This window comes from Dendrobium catenatum, unplaced genomic scaffold (genome assembly GCF_001605985.2).
Source record: "Dendrobium catenatum unplaced genomic scaffold, ASM160598v2 fragScaff_scaffold_986, whole genome shotgun sequence".
NCBI lineage: Eukaryota > Viridiplantae > Streptophyta > Magnoliopsida > Asparagales > Orchidaceae > Dendrobium > Dendrobium catenatum.
The window spans coordinates 753,891-767,508 of NW_021319448.1; the positions used below are offsets into that span (position 1 = coordinate 753,891).

The following is a 13,618-nucleotide window of genomic DNA, read 5'->3' on the forward strand; positions in this document are numbered from 1 at the left end:
AATTGAAGCAGCCAACAATTGGCCAACAACAAACACCCAACAGCCAGCAACTGGCCAATAGCCAACACCCAGCAGCCATCTACAGCCCAATAGCCAACACCTAGCAGCCAGCAATGAATTCAGTTCAGGATTGCAACAGGAATACAAGAGGAATGAAAAATTATCTAATAACTGAACTTTCACCAGGTTCTCCTTCGAGTTGGTTTACATTTAAAGTTAGGATATCTTCAATCACTGCTTTAAGTTCAGGATCATTAATCACTGCAAGAAATAAATTTGACCTCTTAATCATTTGACAAGTTAACAATGAAGGAAAAAATAAGTAATCGAAGATTTCAATAGGTTATATGATACTGCACCATTTTTTTCATACAACCAATCATTCGCACAAACTAAGGCCTCAACTATATCATGTTTACGTCCACTTCAATATTGATCTTGGATTCTATCACTATTATTGAAGGCACTTTCAGAGGCCATTGTTGTTATGGGAATGCACAACACATCATGTGCCATTGCAGAGACCTTAGGAAATCTATATTGATTGTCTTTCCAAAAATGTAATATATCTAACTTAATTTTCCAATCAAGTTTAGGTTCATCGAGGTAGACTTCAAGTTCTAACTTTCTAGGCATAATAGCTTCCTCTTTAAATATATCAAAATCCTATCTTTAAAGCTCATATTTTATTAAGAAAACTAAAACACTAATATGAATAACTGAAAAAATGGTTGTAGTATAGCAAATACTTGGAGAAATTGTGACTTAATGATAGTAGAAGAAAAGCTGCTTGATACATCATTATATCTCCTCTGTGTTACATTGTAACTTTAACCACTTCTCCTTTTATAGTTTGCAAATAATGAAAATAATCTCTCTTACTTTTTTAATTCAAATGTGTACTCACCTTCATACAATCTTCTGTAACACCACTCCACAAATGTAAGCTTATATCGAGGATCTAGAGTAATTGTTATCGCCAATATGTCAACTAAACTCTGATCAGTACTTCTCAAACTTTCTAATCATCCCTACAACCATTCTTTTAATGTAGTCATGACCAAATGAAAGATCTTGTTTTAAAGCTGCAAAGCAGTTGTAATGCATGAAAAGTAAAGATTTGTTGTTGGATACTTTGTGCCAGATATTACACAAGTAATTTCATAAAAAGGAGCCAGAAAGGTACAAATTGCTTCTACTCTCTCCCATTCTGCAACAGCAGGACAAGCTTTGTAGTTGGAATCTCCCAACTCTAGATGTAGAAATTCCCTTCGATAGTATATAGTACTATCAAACATTATGAAAGTAGAGTTCCATCTTGTTGGAATATTATGTATAAGACCTATTTTCGATCTAAACAACTATGTTTAACACAATCTAGAAATTTTTCCTTCCTTGCTTGAGAGCCCTTCACATACTTAATGCTCTCTAATTTTTGATATTGAACTATCAATCTCTTTCTACCCTTCCTGAACTATAAGATTAACAATATGTGCAGTACATCAAATATGAAAAAATGCACCTTCACATAGCAGCCCACCACGTAAATTTAGTTGATTTCTTAAACATTTTTTTTGCAGACGCATTGTCCAAAGTGACATTGAAGAGCTTGGCCTCTATTTTCCATTCAATCACAAGAGATTGTAACTTCTCAAATATCAATATACCATCATGAGGGGGTCGCATGAAAGAAAAACTTATGATCTTTTTATATATGTTACAATCATTATCAATAAAATGCACTGTTAAGCAAATAAACCGTTAGTGTTTACTATTTATAGACGTCCATAGGTCTGATATTAGACAAAATTTGCAAGTGCACTTTGATAATTGTGATTGTATATGAGTTTTTTCTTTAGTGAATAATTTTTTACAATTATTCCTTGCAATATTCATAGAAAATAGTTCTCGACGAATATACGACAAAAGTGCTCAAACACCAACTTATTCAATACATTGGAAGGGCAAATCATGCATAATGATACAAGCAGTAAATAAATTGCAGAATTCTACCAAATCAAACTTACAATCAGCCATAAATATAGATGAATTAGAGTTGGTTTGCAATATAAGCTTGCTTATATCCCGCTAATCTCTTTGCTTGCAATTTTGCAAGTGGCGCCTTAAATTATCAATGTCATTTTTGCTATCACATAGATATTGTGCACCACATTTCTTACATTTACACGTATTTATTATCTTTTACATTAGACAACATCTCAAAATAACCTCAAACTAATGAAATCATCCTTCTACGTTTGTTAAGAATTTTTGAACCATCAGTACATGCATCATTAGATGACTCTACCACATTATCACCACCACCCACTTGCTTAATCTCATCAACAAAATTATCAAGACTGGTGTTTGAATCCTCTATCTAGCCAACCAAAATATGATACAGGTAATAAATAAATATAAAAGATATTTTTTTAAATGTCAAACTAGTTCTATAGTACACAACAATGTAAAGCATGAAAGCGAACAAGGAACAATTTTGATTTCAGTTGCGAACAAAACAATAAAACCCAACCATATAAATTACCCAACAACCATTTGCACAACACTAAAACCCAACTATAAATTCAGCAATATAAGCTAAGCTAATAAGTTCAATAATGTTGATTTCTGCTGCAATAGGCATATAACAACGTTCAGTGCAAACGAAGAGCATAATAGCATATAATAATGTCCGGTACAGGAGTAGAGCCACAGAGGAACTAAAGAACAATTCCAAGTCTACAATAGCATCTAAGTTAATATCATATTTGATGCATTAAGTTACAATGTAACCAATGCAATTATAGGCAATATTTCAAAGCATTAATTATTCAACAAATAAAAAATGAAAAGCCCTAAAAATTCATAATGAAAAATTAAAAAAAATGAAGCCCTAACTGCTTCAATTCAAAACGGCTAAAACTAAGAGGTCCGAGACCAATCTTCTTTTGCAAGGGGTATAAACAAAATATTAGAATAAATAACATGCAAAAATTTCAACATGGTAAGCATTAAAGCAAAAAAAAAACCCTAAACTTAAAAAACTCTGCCTGACAATAACCACTGGTGCTTTGGCTTCTAAAAGATCAAAAAACCAAAACTGAAAAGAGATACAAACAATATTATTTTCTTGAGAGCCGAAGCTGCGACGACTGACAAGAGAGGAGATTAGGAGAACTTATGGTTTATGAACGCACACAACAGCATGAAACTAAGTAACAAATAAGCTGAAGGAATTAGAACTTAGAAGAGGAATGAAGAGTTAAGACGGAACATAAGCGAGGAGAGCTCCTGTAGAGAAACCCTAGAAAGATGAAGGCAGAATGAGCGAGCGGTCGCCTAATGGGAAACAAAACGAATTATAAGATTATAACTCTATAAGTCAGCCCACTGTCCGCTCGCTAGTTACTACGGTTGCCCTAAACATAACAACACTTGTCATTACGGGTAAATCTTCGGTTTTCGGGTTGACCTGGACTTGACTTGAAAGTTGAAACGAGTCAGAAATCGGGACCCAAACTCAACCTGTTTTTCAAACGGGTTGACCATAACTCACAAATTTTGAGTCATATTCGTGTTGGGTCTCCGAGTCATGTCAATTTTGGACGCCCCTAGATGCAGGGGGACTATCTTGAAGTGAACTGCAGCTTACCACCCCTAGAAAAATGGCCAGACAGAGATGTTGAATCGTAGTGTGGAGACTTTATCTTTGTTACTTTGTATCAAATACACCAAAGATGTGTGCCAAGTGGTTAGCCTGGGCAGAATATTGGTATAACACTTTATATCATACAATAGCTCAAACAACGCCATTTAAAATCCTATATGGTAGGGATCCACCTCATTTAATACATTATGGGCATGACAACACACCAGTGGCATCAGTGGATCAGTACTTGGGAGAAAGGGATCAAATTTTGACAGATTTGAAGGAACATCTATGGAGAGCATAACAAATCATGAAGAAGTAGGCGGATGGACATAGGAGAGACGTACAATTTGAAGTTTGTGATAGGGTTTATCTGAAGATTTGACCTTACAAACAAAGGACTTTGGCTTGACGAAGGAATGAGAAGCTCTCCCCTGATACTTTGGGCCCTACGAGGCAGTGAGTGGAGTGTATTGGCGCAGTAGCATATCGCCTACGGTTGCAACTCGCCTCCACCATCTATCATGTATTTCATGCATCACAATTAAGACGAGCAATTGGAGCCCACTAACCCTCGTCCATACTATCAGCCGCACTGTGAGAGAATATGGATGTGATATTAGAACCACTGGAGGTGAAAGGGGTGCGCCAAGGAGACCAGGGGATCAAGGTGGTGCTGATCAAGTGGAAGGATTTACTAGAGTATGAGACGACATGTGAGCCCTACAGTACCATCCAGAAGTAGTTTACCTCTTTCCACCTTGAGGAAAAGGTGATTTTTTGGAAGGAAAGTATTGATGTGGGGCCCACAAACTTTTCATCAGATCATGAACCTTTTAGCTCTCCTACGGGCCCAGGACCTCTTTTATCACCTAGAGGAGAAGAGGCTTTGGAGGGAGCTCTTTGGAAAAGATGTAAGGGGCATTTATTAAGTGATTTGGGCTGATTTGAATTCAAAATAAGGAGAGAAGTAGGAAGGTTTATATGAGGGTTAGCAGGGTTGTTTAATTTTATCATGTTATATATGTTTGTTGTATTTTTCTTTGGAGTTGTTCCTAGTGACATCTAGGGCTTGTGGAGAGTCGATCTCTCGAATTGTAGATCAACTTATATCTTGATTTGTTGTGCTGAAATAAATATTTTTCTCACTGATTTTTGTTGTGTTTTATCTTGTTCTTATTGTTTTTGTTGTGTGGAGAGCAAATTCCTATCATTATTTTTCTCTTTTTTTGGGGTTTTTTTTCTTTGAAAAAGATAAGTGTTGCAATTTGAAATTGCCATTGCTTTTACTGCATGGAGCTTTTTGCCAGAAGCTCGTTATAGTTGGGCATTAGAAATTTGCACATTCAATGTTCTGGTCGGTTTGACACTAAACAATATGATGTATAAACTAATCTTTTGTATTTTTCTTAGGGAACTCTGAAAAACTAATATGCACATCTGATAGTTCAAGTATTACATTTTCAAGTTGCTATACTAATGCTGATCATTTTTTTTTAGACCATTCATTTCACAGTTGCTCAAAATAATTTGCCAATCTCATTTCGAGAAATAAATGTATCATCTCATAGGGTCACAAAAATATTAAATATTTTATGGATATACAAAATGTACTATGACCGGTAAATCTAACAAATGAGATAAATGGATTGTGTCCCATAGTTTTCATTAGTTATCTATTGTTAAACATATGCAAAATGTGCTATGACCATTACACATTTGATGGAGTAGTTTGGATTGTGTTCCAAGTTAAATAAACAGCTTAAACTTATAGCTGAAAAAAAGATACAATAAAACGAAACATAGTAAGGATTTTCGGAACACGTGCCTTGTACAATGTGTTGAACACGTTAACATGGTGTTTGATTTTTATCTAGGGATACATTTGATTTGTTTATTCACTTGCCAGGAGCAGCTAGAGTTCGTGGCTTACCACCAGATCAGTTTTGCCAAGGAGGTTTCGTGCTAGGAAAAGCTTCAGAAGCTGGTTTTGGGAATGAAATGTACAAGATTTTATCTGCTGCAGCACTAAGTGTTATGCTAAACCGCTCCTTGATCATTGGTCAAACCAGGCATATCAATTATCTTAAGATTCTTCTTTCTCCCAAATACTCACCATACTGTATCCGACTCATGCTCTTTTGCATCAATCATTATTGAAGTTTTGATTTTTCTCTGATGCCACTTATCTTTATGCAGCAATTAGTGAACTTCATATGCATCAATGTAAAAATCAGGGGTTATTTTTCATCATTTCATACGAATATTTAGCTTTCTTAGTTTTAAATGTTGTTTGCATTAGTAGACTGCCATAATCTCTAGAGAATTGAGAGTAGAATTAACTCTTAGCAGAAACTTTCATTATTTTTCTTTTCAGGGGATTTTATCCCTTTGGGGATTTTATTTCTTATACAAACCATTCATTTACTATGAAAGAAGTGAAGCATCTTTGGAGAAAAAATGATTGTGCTGGAAAGTATAGAAGAAAATTGCTGATCAGACTTGACAATTTTGAAAGTCCAGCAGAAACAAACATTCTCTGTAGCGACTGGAGGATTTGGAAACAACCTATCATATGGTAAGTTCAATAAAGTATCCTAGTTTAACCATAATATACTCTGTGCAAATGCATTGGAAATATCATTCATGCAAACAAAAAACATCATAAAAAAATATTAAAATAGTTAATACAACAGTAACTTAAATTTTCCAGGACAAAAAAAGCAATATAAACATAAAGAAATAAAATCAAATAACAAATAGTGTTATAACTTAATTTATACATTTTATTGATATTATCATTAAAAAAAATAGTTTTTCTTTGATGCTTTTGCTATACATGCTTTTGCCAAAAAAATAGAATAAGAAAAAGAAAAAAAAATCCTAAAAGCAATCCGAATGGGCCCCAATAATGTTTTTTTTAATAATTTGTGATTAGGTTTTTATTTTCTTTAAATAACTTTATTTATAATAATATTATTACATTGTTTTGTTTTTTATATCATAAGTTATGTTTGATATATTAAACATATAATCGCTTAATGTGATTATATAATATAATATTATAAATATGCTTCTTATATTTATAAAATGTTATGAATTAATATGATAATTAGTCAAAAACATAATTCAATAATTATTTAATATTTTTATATGTTTAGTTGTATTTCATATTTTAATGTAAATTTGAATAAATTATTAAAAGGAAAAGAAATTTAAAATTTTATCGATAAAATTCAAAATCTAGACTTATCCAAAACAGATTAAAATTCAAAGTTCATTATTGGCCTATTGTAATATGATCCAACAATACAGCTTTCGGTGCTTTGATCTATCCAACTTCAGATTGAAAACCTGTATTCACATATGGACCCTTGATAATGTGATCCCATCCGATATTGTGATCGGAAAAATTCTTCTAATAAGATCCTCCTGAATCATGTTACATCACATCCAAATCTTTATGTGATTGGTCAACATTGCAAATTCTGTTCAATCGTTTTTAATTGCTACATTAAATATTTAAATTAAATCAAACCTACAAACCTTCATGAAAACTGTGATCTCTTAATTCAAGTTCAAGGATCAATTTAGGTTCCTTAACTTTGGATTACATACTCATGCTTTTTATTTGTTTGCTCTTATACGCTCAATGTATCTCTTCTTCCAACATTTTAAGCCTTCCATTCACTTTACTTGTGCATCACTAATTATAGCTAACTATTCAAGCTTGTTTTTGGCACATTTAAAAACTGGAACATTATTTCAAAACATTGCAAAAGGTTTTCATTTGCTCATCTATTGTAGGTTACAGGGCACAACCGATGCTGTTGCCATACAGTTCTTTTTAAAGAATATAAATCCTGGAATGAAGAATGTAGCTTCAATTCTATTTGGAGACACAAGATTGCTCAAGTCAAGGCCTAATGTATTTGGAGAGCTATTGCGGTTTATTGTTGCTCCTTCAGATGCAATTTTGGAAGCCATTAATTGGGTTTTAAAAGGAAAAGATCCTGAGATTGCATTGCACATGCGCATGCTAACTAACAGGTGGGCAATATGTCTTGATTTGTGCGTCTTCTTTTTAACGGTTTGGTTTGCACTTTGGTTTTTTGAAACTCCGCAGTATTTTTATTTCTTTCTTGGTGCCGTGAGTATATAATGTTTAATACAGTTTCTTGGGCGGCACAATGGTAATGTGTATGCCCTGTTATTTATGAAGCATTCTCTTATTGCTGTCCTTGGGTAAAATATTTTGCATATTTTCTATGCTTTGCACTAAATTACGAAGCTCTTGAATTTATTCCTTGTTTTTTACTAAAAAGCTGAAAATTTTGAATTTCTTTTGGTAATACAATTGTGGATGCAATCTAAATGCACATGCTGTTTATGGTGATCTGTAATTGAAAATTGTAGTTCTGCATGTTATGTTTCACGATGCTCGTGTATATTCTTGATTTGTAAACAAATGATGTTGTCTTTTAATCTCTTTTTGAAACTAAAATTAGCTTAAATCTCAATTGCTTTAACTGGAAATGACTTTCTTTCTTATTCCTATGAAATTAGGAATTGTGTGCTTGTTTATTATGAAACTGGCATAAGTTCTAATTTCCTTTCTCAAATGATTTATATAGAATTACTGTCTCCTCCATTATTATTGTTAGTTAGGATTGTATCTTATATGTATTACCATGTAAGTCTTTTTATTAAGCTCAGGATCAAATTCAAGAAAACACATTTAATACCTGATTTTATCTGTTCGGCTTTATGTAGGTCTGCACGGGCTGTAAAGGCAGCAGTTATATGTGTTAAAAGGGCAGTTCATAATCTTGATCCCCGTATTGCAAATCCGCGTGTAGTATTGGTTTCAGATACACCTTCATTTATCAAAGAAATCACGCCAAATCTCACTGAATTTGCAGATGTAAGTGAATCAAGCTAGCAAATCATGCCTTTTCTTTAATATTTAATTACTGATGTCACCTGCTAGATGTGACTGGGAAGATATGCACTGTGATACTGAACAATATTTATGATCATAGGATGACCTTTCATCAATTTATTGCTTATTAAATCCATTTATTTATCTTCTTTCAATCAAACAGGTACTCTATTTTGATTACAAGTTGTTTAAGAGCAGCATTTCTAGTTGGAGGATGGATAAGAAAGAGCAGGTAATATATTGTTGCATGATTCTCACTATTTTGGCATCGAACATTGTGAAAATTTCTAACACAAGCTACTAGATTTGGATTCATTATTATTTGACTCGTGTATATTTGTCCAATAAGGCTTTAATTATTAAACTCTTTCTTTTATTGTAAGTCATTTTAATAATCAGCTAAGGATGTCATGACTTATGCAATTATAGATATCAAAGAGCTTTAGTTTAACTGCTTAAGCTGCATGCTCTCTGATTGTAAGGCTAGAGATCATAAGTTGGAGATTGTTCTGTGAATTTCTTTTGCTAAATAGCCCCTAGCTCTTTTCTTAAAATTCAATCTACAAGTATTCGTGTGCCCTTCTTATTTGAAATTGACTTTCAATTACTAAGATATTTAGTATAGATTTTTACCCTTTAAAAAATGCAATTATGAATGCTTTTGTTCTACATGAAAATTTGTGTTCGTGCAGTCAAATTGATATCTATTCGTTTCAAATCTGCACAAGTTGTCACATATGAATGTGTTGTGCAAAGAATATGAGGCTTTGTGTAAAGTTCTATAGAAGGTGCCATTGGTAAACTCATAATTGTTGACCACAAAATGATGATCAGATTGTGCGCATGATCCTGGTGTTTGATCCATGTGTTGATTGAAGAACTATTGGAACATATGAGGCCAAGCAATGTATGGGTCAAGATTAGAAGAGTAACTCTTTATGAGAAGAAATTATTAGTTGCACATCAGTTACGTGGCTCAAGTAGAGAAATTAGTGGAAAAAGGTCACCCGTACTCCACTAAATGCTGCCAAATGACATACCTAAAGGGTTATCCAATACCAGGAATTTGGCCCAATTAAAAGCAACATGTGACAGCATTAGTGGTTTTGATGCTTTATGCGATCTCTAATTCATCAGAGGTTCAATCTCGAATGTTTTCGAATGGTATGTTGAACTCCCTAATGATTTTGCGAAGACATTTGTGAAATTATAAACTCTTTTTGTGAAAAGATTCGTTTGCGTAACTCAGAAAACCACAATTTTTTACCTCAACCTAGAAAAGTGAATAAGGGACAAGTCGTGGCTAAATATATAACTTATTGGTATAATTTGAGCATGAAATATGAGTAATAGCTAAAAGAGGAACATGATGTTCAACAATTTTATTTCAAGTTTTACATATTTTAAAATTTTCAACTAAGTGATTTGCGCAAAATTTATGAAACATAAATGCTAAAGTTGTAAATCTAAAATAGAGATGTTAGCTTCTCTTACTACTATCATCATGATCACCAGCTACTCCCCTCCCAATCATCACAATGCTCTACTTGTAGAATTGATTGACTAGCTACTAACTCTAGTTGGGTGCTCGACCTCAAACCCTCAAGAAGAACCTCAAGAGTATTTGCACCAGTGGAATAGGGTTTTGCATTCCACGATGTGGGATAGTATCATCTAATTCATATCTTCTCATCATTAATGGTGTTGGATAGCAGCATCGTCACCATTAGGTCTATCATGGTCGAGGGATTTAGATGTCCAAGGCGCACCACAAAGAGGACACCTTGCTTGAGATTTTCCACCTTTATCCTACTCTCTGTTTAAAATTGCACAACTAGAGGCGCGCCTCTGCGCAATTCCTCCCAAAAACGCCTCGAAACCTACGCAATTCCACCTCTGTAAGAGGCGTACGCCTCACTGGGATAGGGCCCACTCACTTAAATTGAATCCTTTTCTCTCCTTATACCCGAACGGACCCAATTTTTCCCCCTCCAGTTCGCGAAACAGAGCTCCCGCACGTCGTCGGCCTCCTTCCCGCCGCTTCTCCCGCCGGCGCCGCCTCTCTCCGGCGAAGTTGAAACTTCCGGCCGCCCTCTAGGAGTACTCCACATTGGATTTTAGGTATTTTTATTAAGTTTAGGGTTATATTTTTCAAGTTTAAGAAAAGTGGTACACATCCACTAGCTCTGCAGCACAACAATCAAGTAAAGGTATTCCACAACTTTTTATATGCTATTGCATTACATTTATATCAAGTGAACAATTAACATGCTAATGATCTTTTTTTTATTGAACAGTGAAGAGAAAAATGAGTCATATTGAAGATGATGATGACATGGCATTCATAGATACAATTGGAGAAGAAGATTCACTTGAAGACTCATTTAGTGATGGAATATGATTGCATTTTATGTTTTTTGTATTTTGGGAGTTTTGTTGAACTAATATTTTGTGATTTTGTACTTTGGGACATGATTTTGTTGCATCTACTTTCTTACTTTCCACTATTTTCATATATCATTTAGATGTTTTTATTGTAAGATACAATATTTCTATTATTTTCCTGCAAAAATCCTTAATTTTTTATTTACGCAATTCTGTGTCCGTGAGGCTTACGCCTCAGACCGCCTCGAGGCTTACGCCTCGCCTCACGGACGAAAACTGCCTCGAGGCTTAATTACACAATTTTAAACCTTGATCCTACTAAAGTAATCATGTTTGATATGATCAAATTTGCTCAAATTTTACAAAACATAAATGCTAAATTTAAAAATCTAAAATAAAGACGTTAGTGCTTCTCTTACTACTATCATCATGATCACCAGCTACTCCTCTGTGCCTATCAATATGATCGTGCTCAAGCTCACGCTGAATTATGAGATCAGGAGTAGAGGTCTCTGCAAAGGTCCTCTCCCAATCATCACAATGCGCTATTTGTAGAATCTTCTAACTAGCTACTAGCTTCTAATTGGGTGCTCCGCCTCAAACCCTCAGGAGAAACCTCGGGAGTCTTTGAAGCGGTGGAATAGGGTTTTGCATGCCACAATGTGGGATAGAATCAGCTAATTCATATCTTATCATCATTAATGGTGTTGGACAACAGCATCGTCACTATTGGGTCTATCATCATCAAGGGATTTAGATGTCCAAGGCACACCACAAAGGGAACACCCTACTTGAGATTTTCCACCTTTATCTTACTAAATTAATGACTCTTGATATGATCATGTTAGGCCAATTCAGGCTGAACCGGCCCAGCCGACTCTCATTTACAGAAGGCGGACAAATGCCGCCTCCTTTGTTGTTTTTGCCGCCCAAACAAGTAGGCCCCATTAGGAGCCAATTAGAGAAAGAGGGGGGTGGCTAGGCATGGGAGGGAAATTTGAATTAATATTTGAATTAGGAAATTAATGTATTAAATACTATGAGTTATTGAGGGTTAGGGTTATGCATGTTTTGTTACTGATTTTGGGAGTTCTTGTCTGGGAGTCTTGAGCCCTAGATTTCATCTAGGGATTGGGAGAAAAGATCCTCCTCTCGAATTGAGGCGATTGTATTTTGTTTTTTTTCTTTGTTTAGTTGATTTCATTCAATCAAAGGTCCTATTTTGCTGATATTTTTCATCTAAATCTTGTTCGTTTATTGTTTTCATCTCTCTTGTTAGGGATTATTTGAATTTCTCAAGTATTTCCTAACAAATTGGTATCATAGCGGATTTTGGGACCAATTATGGGCTGATTTCTGAAAAATCAATGGTGATTTTCAGTCAGAAGGAAGAATTTTTCATTGTTTTTTATCAAAATCTTGATTTTTTGAAACTACAAAAATTCCAGATGGCGGCCAAGAAGGTAGATGCATTGGAGGAACACCATGAAGGAGAGATTAGCCAAATCAAAGCAATGGTGGAAGATAGAATTTCATCCGTAGAAGACATGGTTTCATCCATAAAATGCAAGGTTTTCGATCTTCATGAGATGGTGAAGAAGATATTGAAAAATCAAATCCAAATGGCGGCATCGGAGGCGAAAGACCTGTGGGGAGAACGACAAATTCTAAGTTTTGTAGGAGGGACAACGAGGTGAAAATCATGAAGGGAAAAGGTGGAAGGTATGGAGGGAGGCATGGGTATAAGAGGCATGAATCAATGGATGCTGATTGGGGAATAAAAGAAGGGAAATATGAAAGAAGGGGTGCTGATTTTAAAGAAAAGAGTGGAGAAAGTGAAGCATGTCACTAAGTTCAAATGTTTAAGTTTTCATGTCAATTGGGGATCTAACCTAGCTCCTAAAATTTTTCTAAGTTCGCTAGACGGGTCCTTAATTGTTGTCCTTAGGGTATCACTACATTAAGTAGGTTTAAATCAAGTTTTGAACTAACCCTTGGGGTAACAATGCAAAGAATACATAAATAAATAAACACATCAAGTCCTTAGATCTAGGAGAGCCTAAACTAGGTGCTCATGCATCCTACACATGCAAAGTATGATAAAAAAGAAAGGTTAAGCACGCTTAACAAAGCGATTTGTTAATGATTGAGACTCAACCATCCACTAATCAACCTTCCCCATAAATGTTATTCATAAGTAGAATATATATTTAAATTTTCATAAGAAGATCTCTCCAAATTAAGGCATTTAATAATACGTATAATTTTAAAATAATTTAAAATACACATATATTAAATATATAAATTAAAAATGAGGTAATTCAAAATATTTCAATTTAAATTCATACATAAATATAAGAGAGATCTACTGGTCACCCGCACGAGATTTTGAAAAGGGTTTAAAAATAGTTTTTAATTTCAAAATAATTATTATAATAATTTATGTAAACGTTATTTAAATAATCAACTAATTAAATAATACAAAAATATATCATAAAAATAAATTTTGATCACTTAAAATAGTTTTAAAATAAAATAAATAATTTTCTGAAAATAACGAGGTATTATTCATCAAAAACGAAAAGAAAGTAATAATAAAAATAAATAATAATAAGTAATAATAACAGTAATAATAATTATAA

At 34.0% G+C, this 13,618-nt stretch overlaps 1 protein-coding gene across 3 annotated transcripts in view; it reads left to right on the forward strand.

Moving 5' to 3' along the window:
• LOC110114231 overlaps positions 1-13,618 on the forward strand; it is a 28,225-nt gene that overhangs the window by 6,458 nt on the left and 8,149 nt on the right. The window contains exons 2-6 of one of the 3 annotated variants that reach the window (XM_020847036.2): positions 5,559-5,721; positions 6,027-6,227; positions 7,457-7,699; positions 8,423-8,573; positions 8,755-8,823. In XM_020847036.2, coding sequence (XP_020702695.2) covers positions 5,559-5,721; positions 6,027-6,227; positions 7,457-7,699; positions 8,423-8,573; positions 8,755-8,823 — 827 coding nt within the window. The remainder of the gene's footprint in view (positions 1-5,558; positions 5,722-6,026; positions 6,228-7,456; positions 7,700-8,422; positions 8,574-8,754; positions 8,824-13,618) is intronic. The other 2 variants (XM_020847044.2, XM_020847052.2) reach the window with 2 other exon arrangements.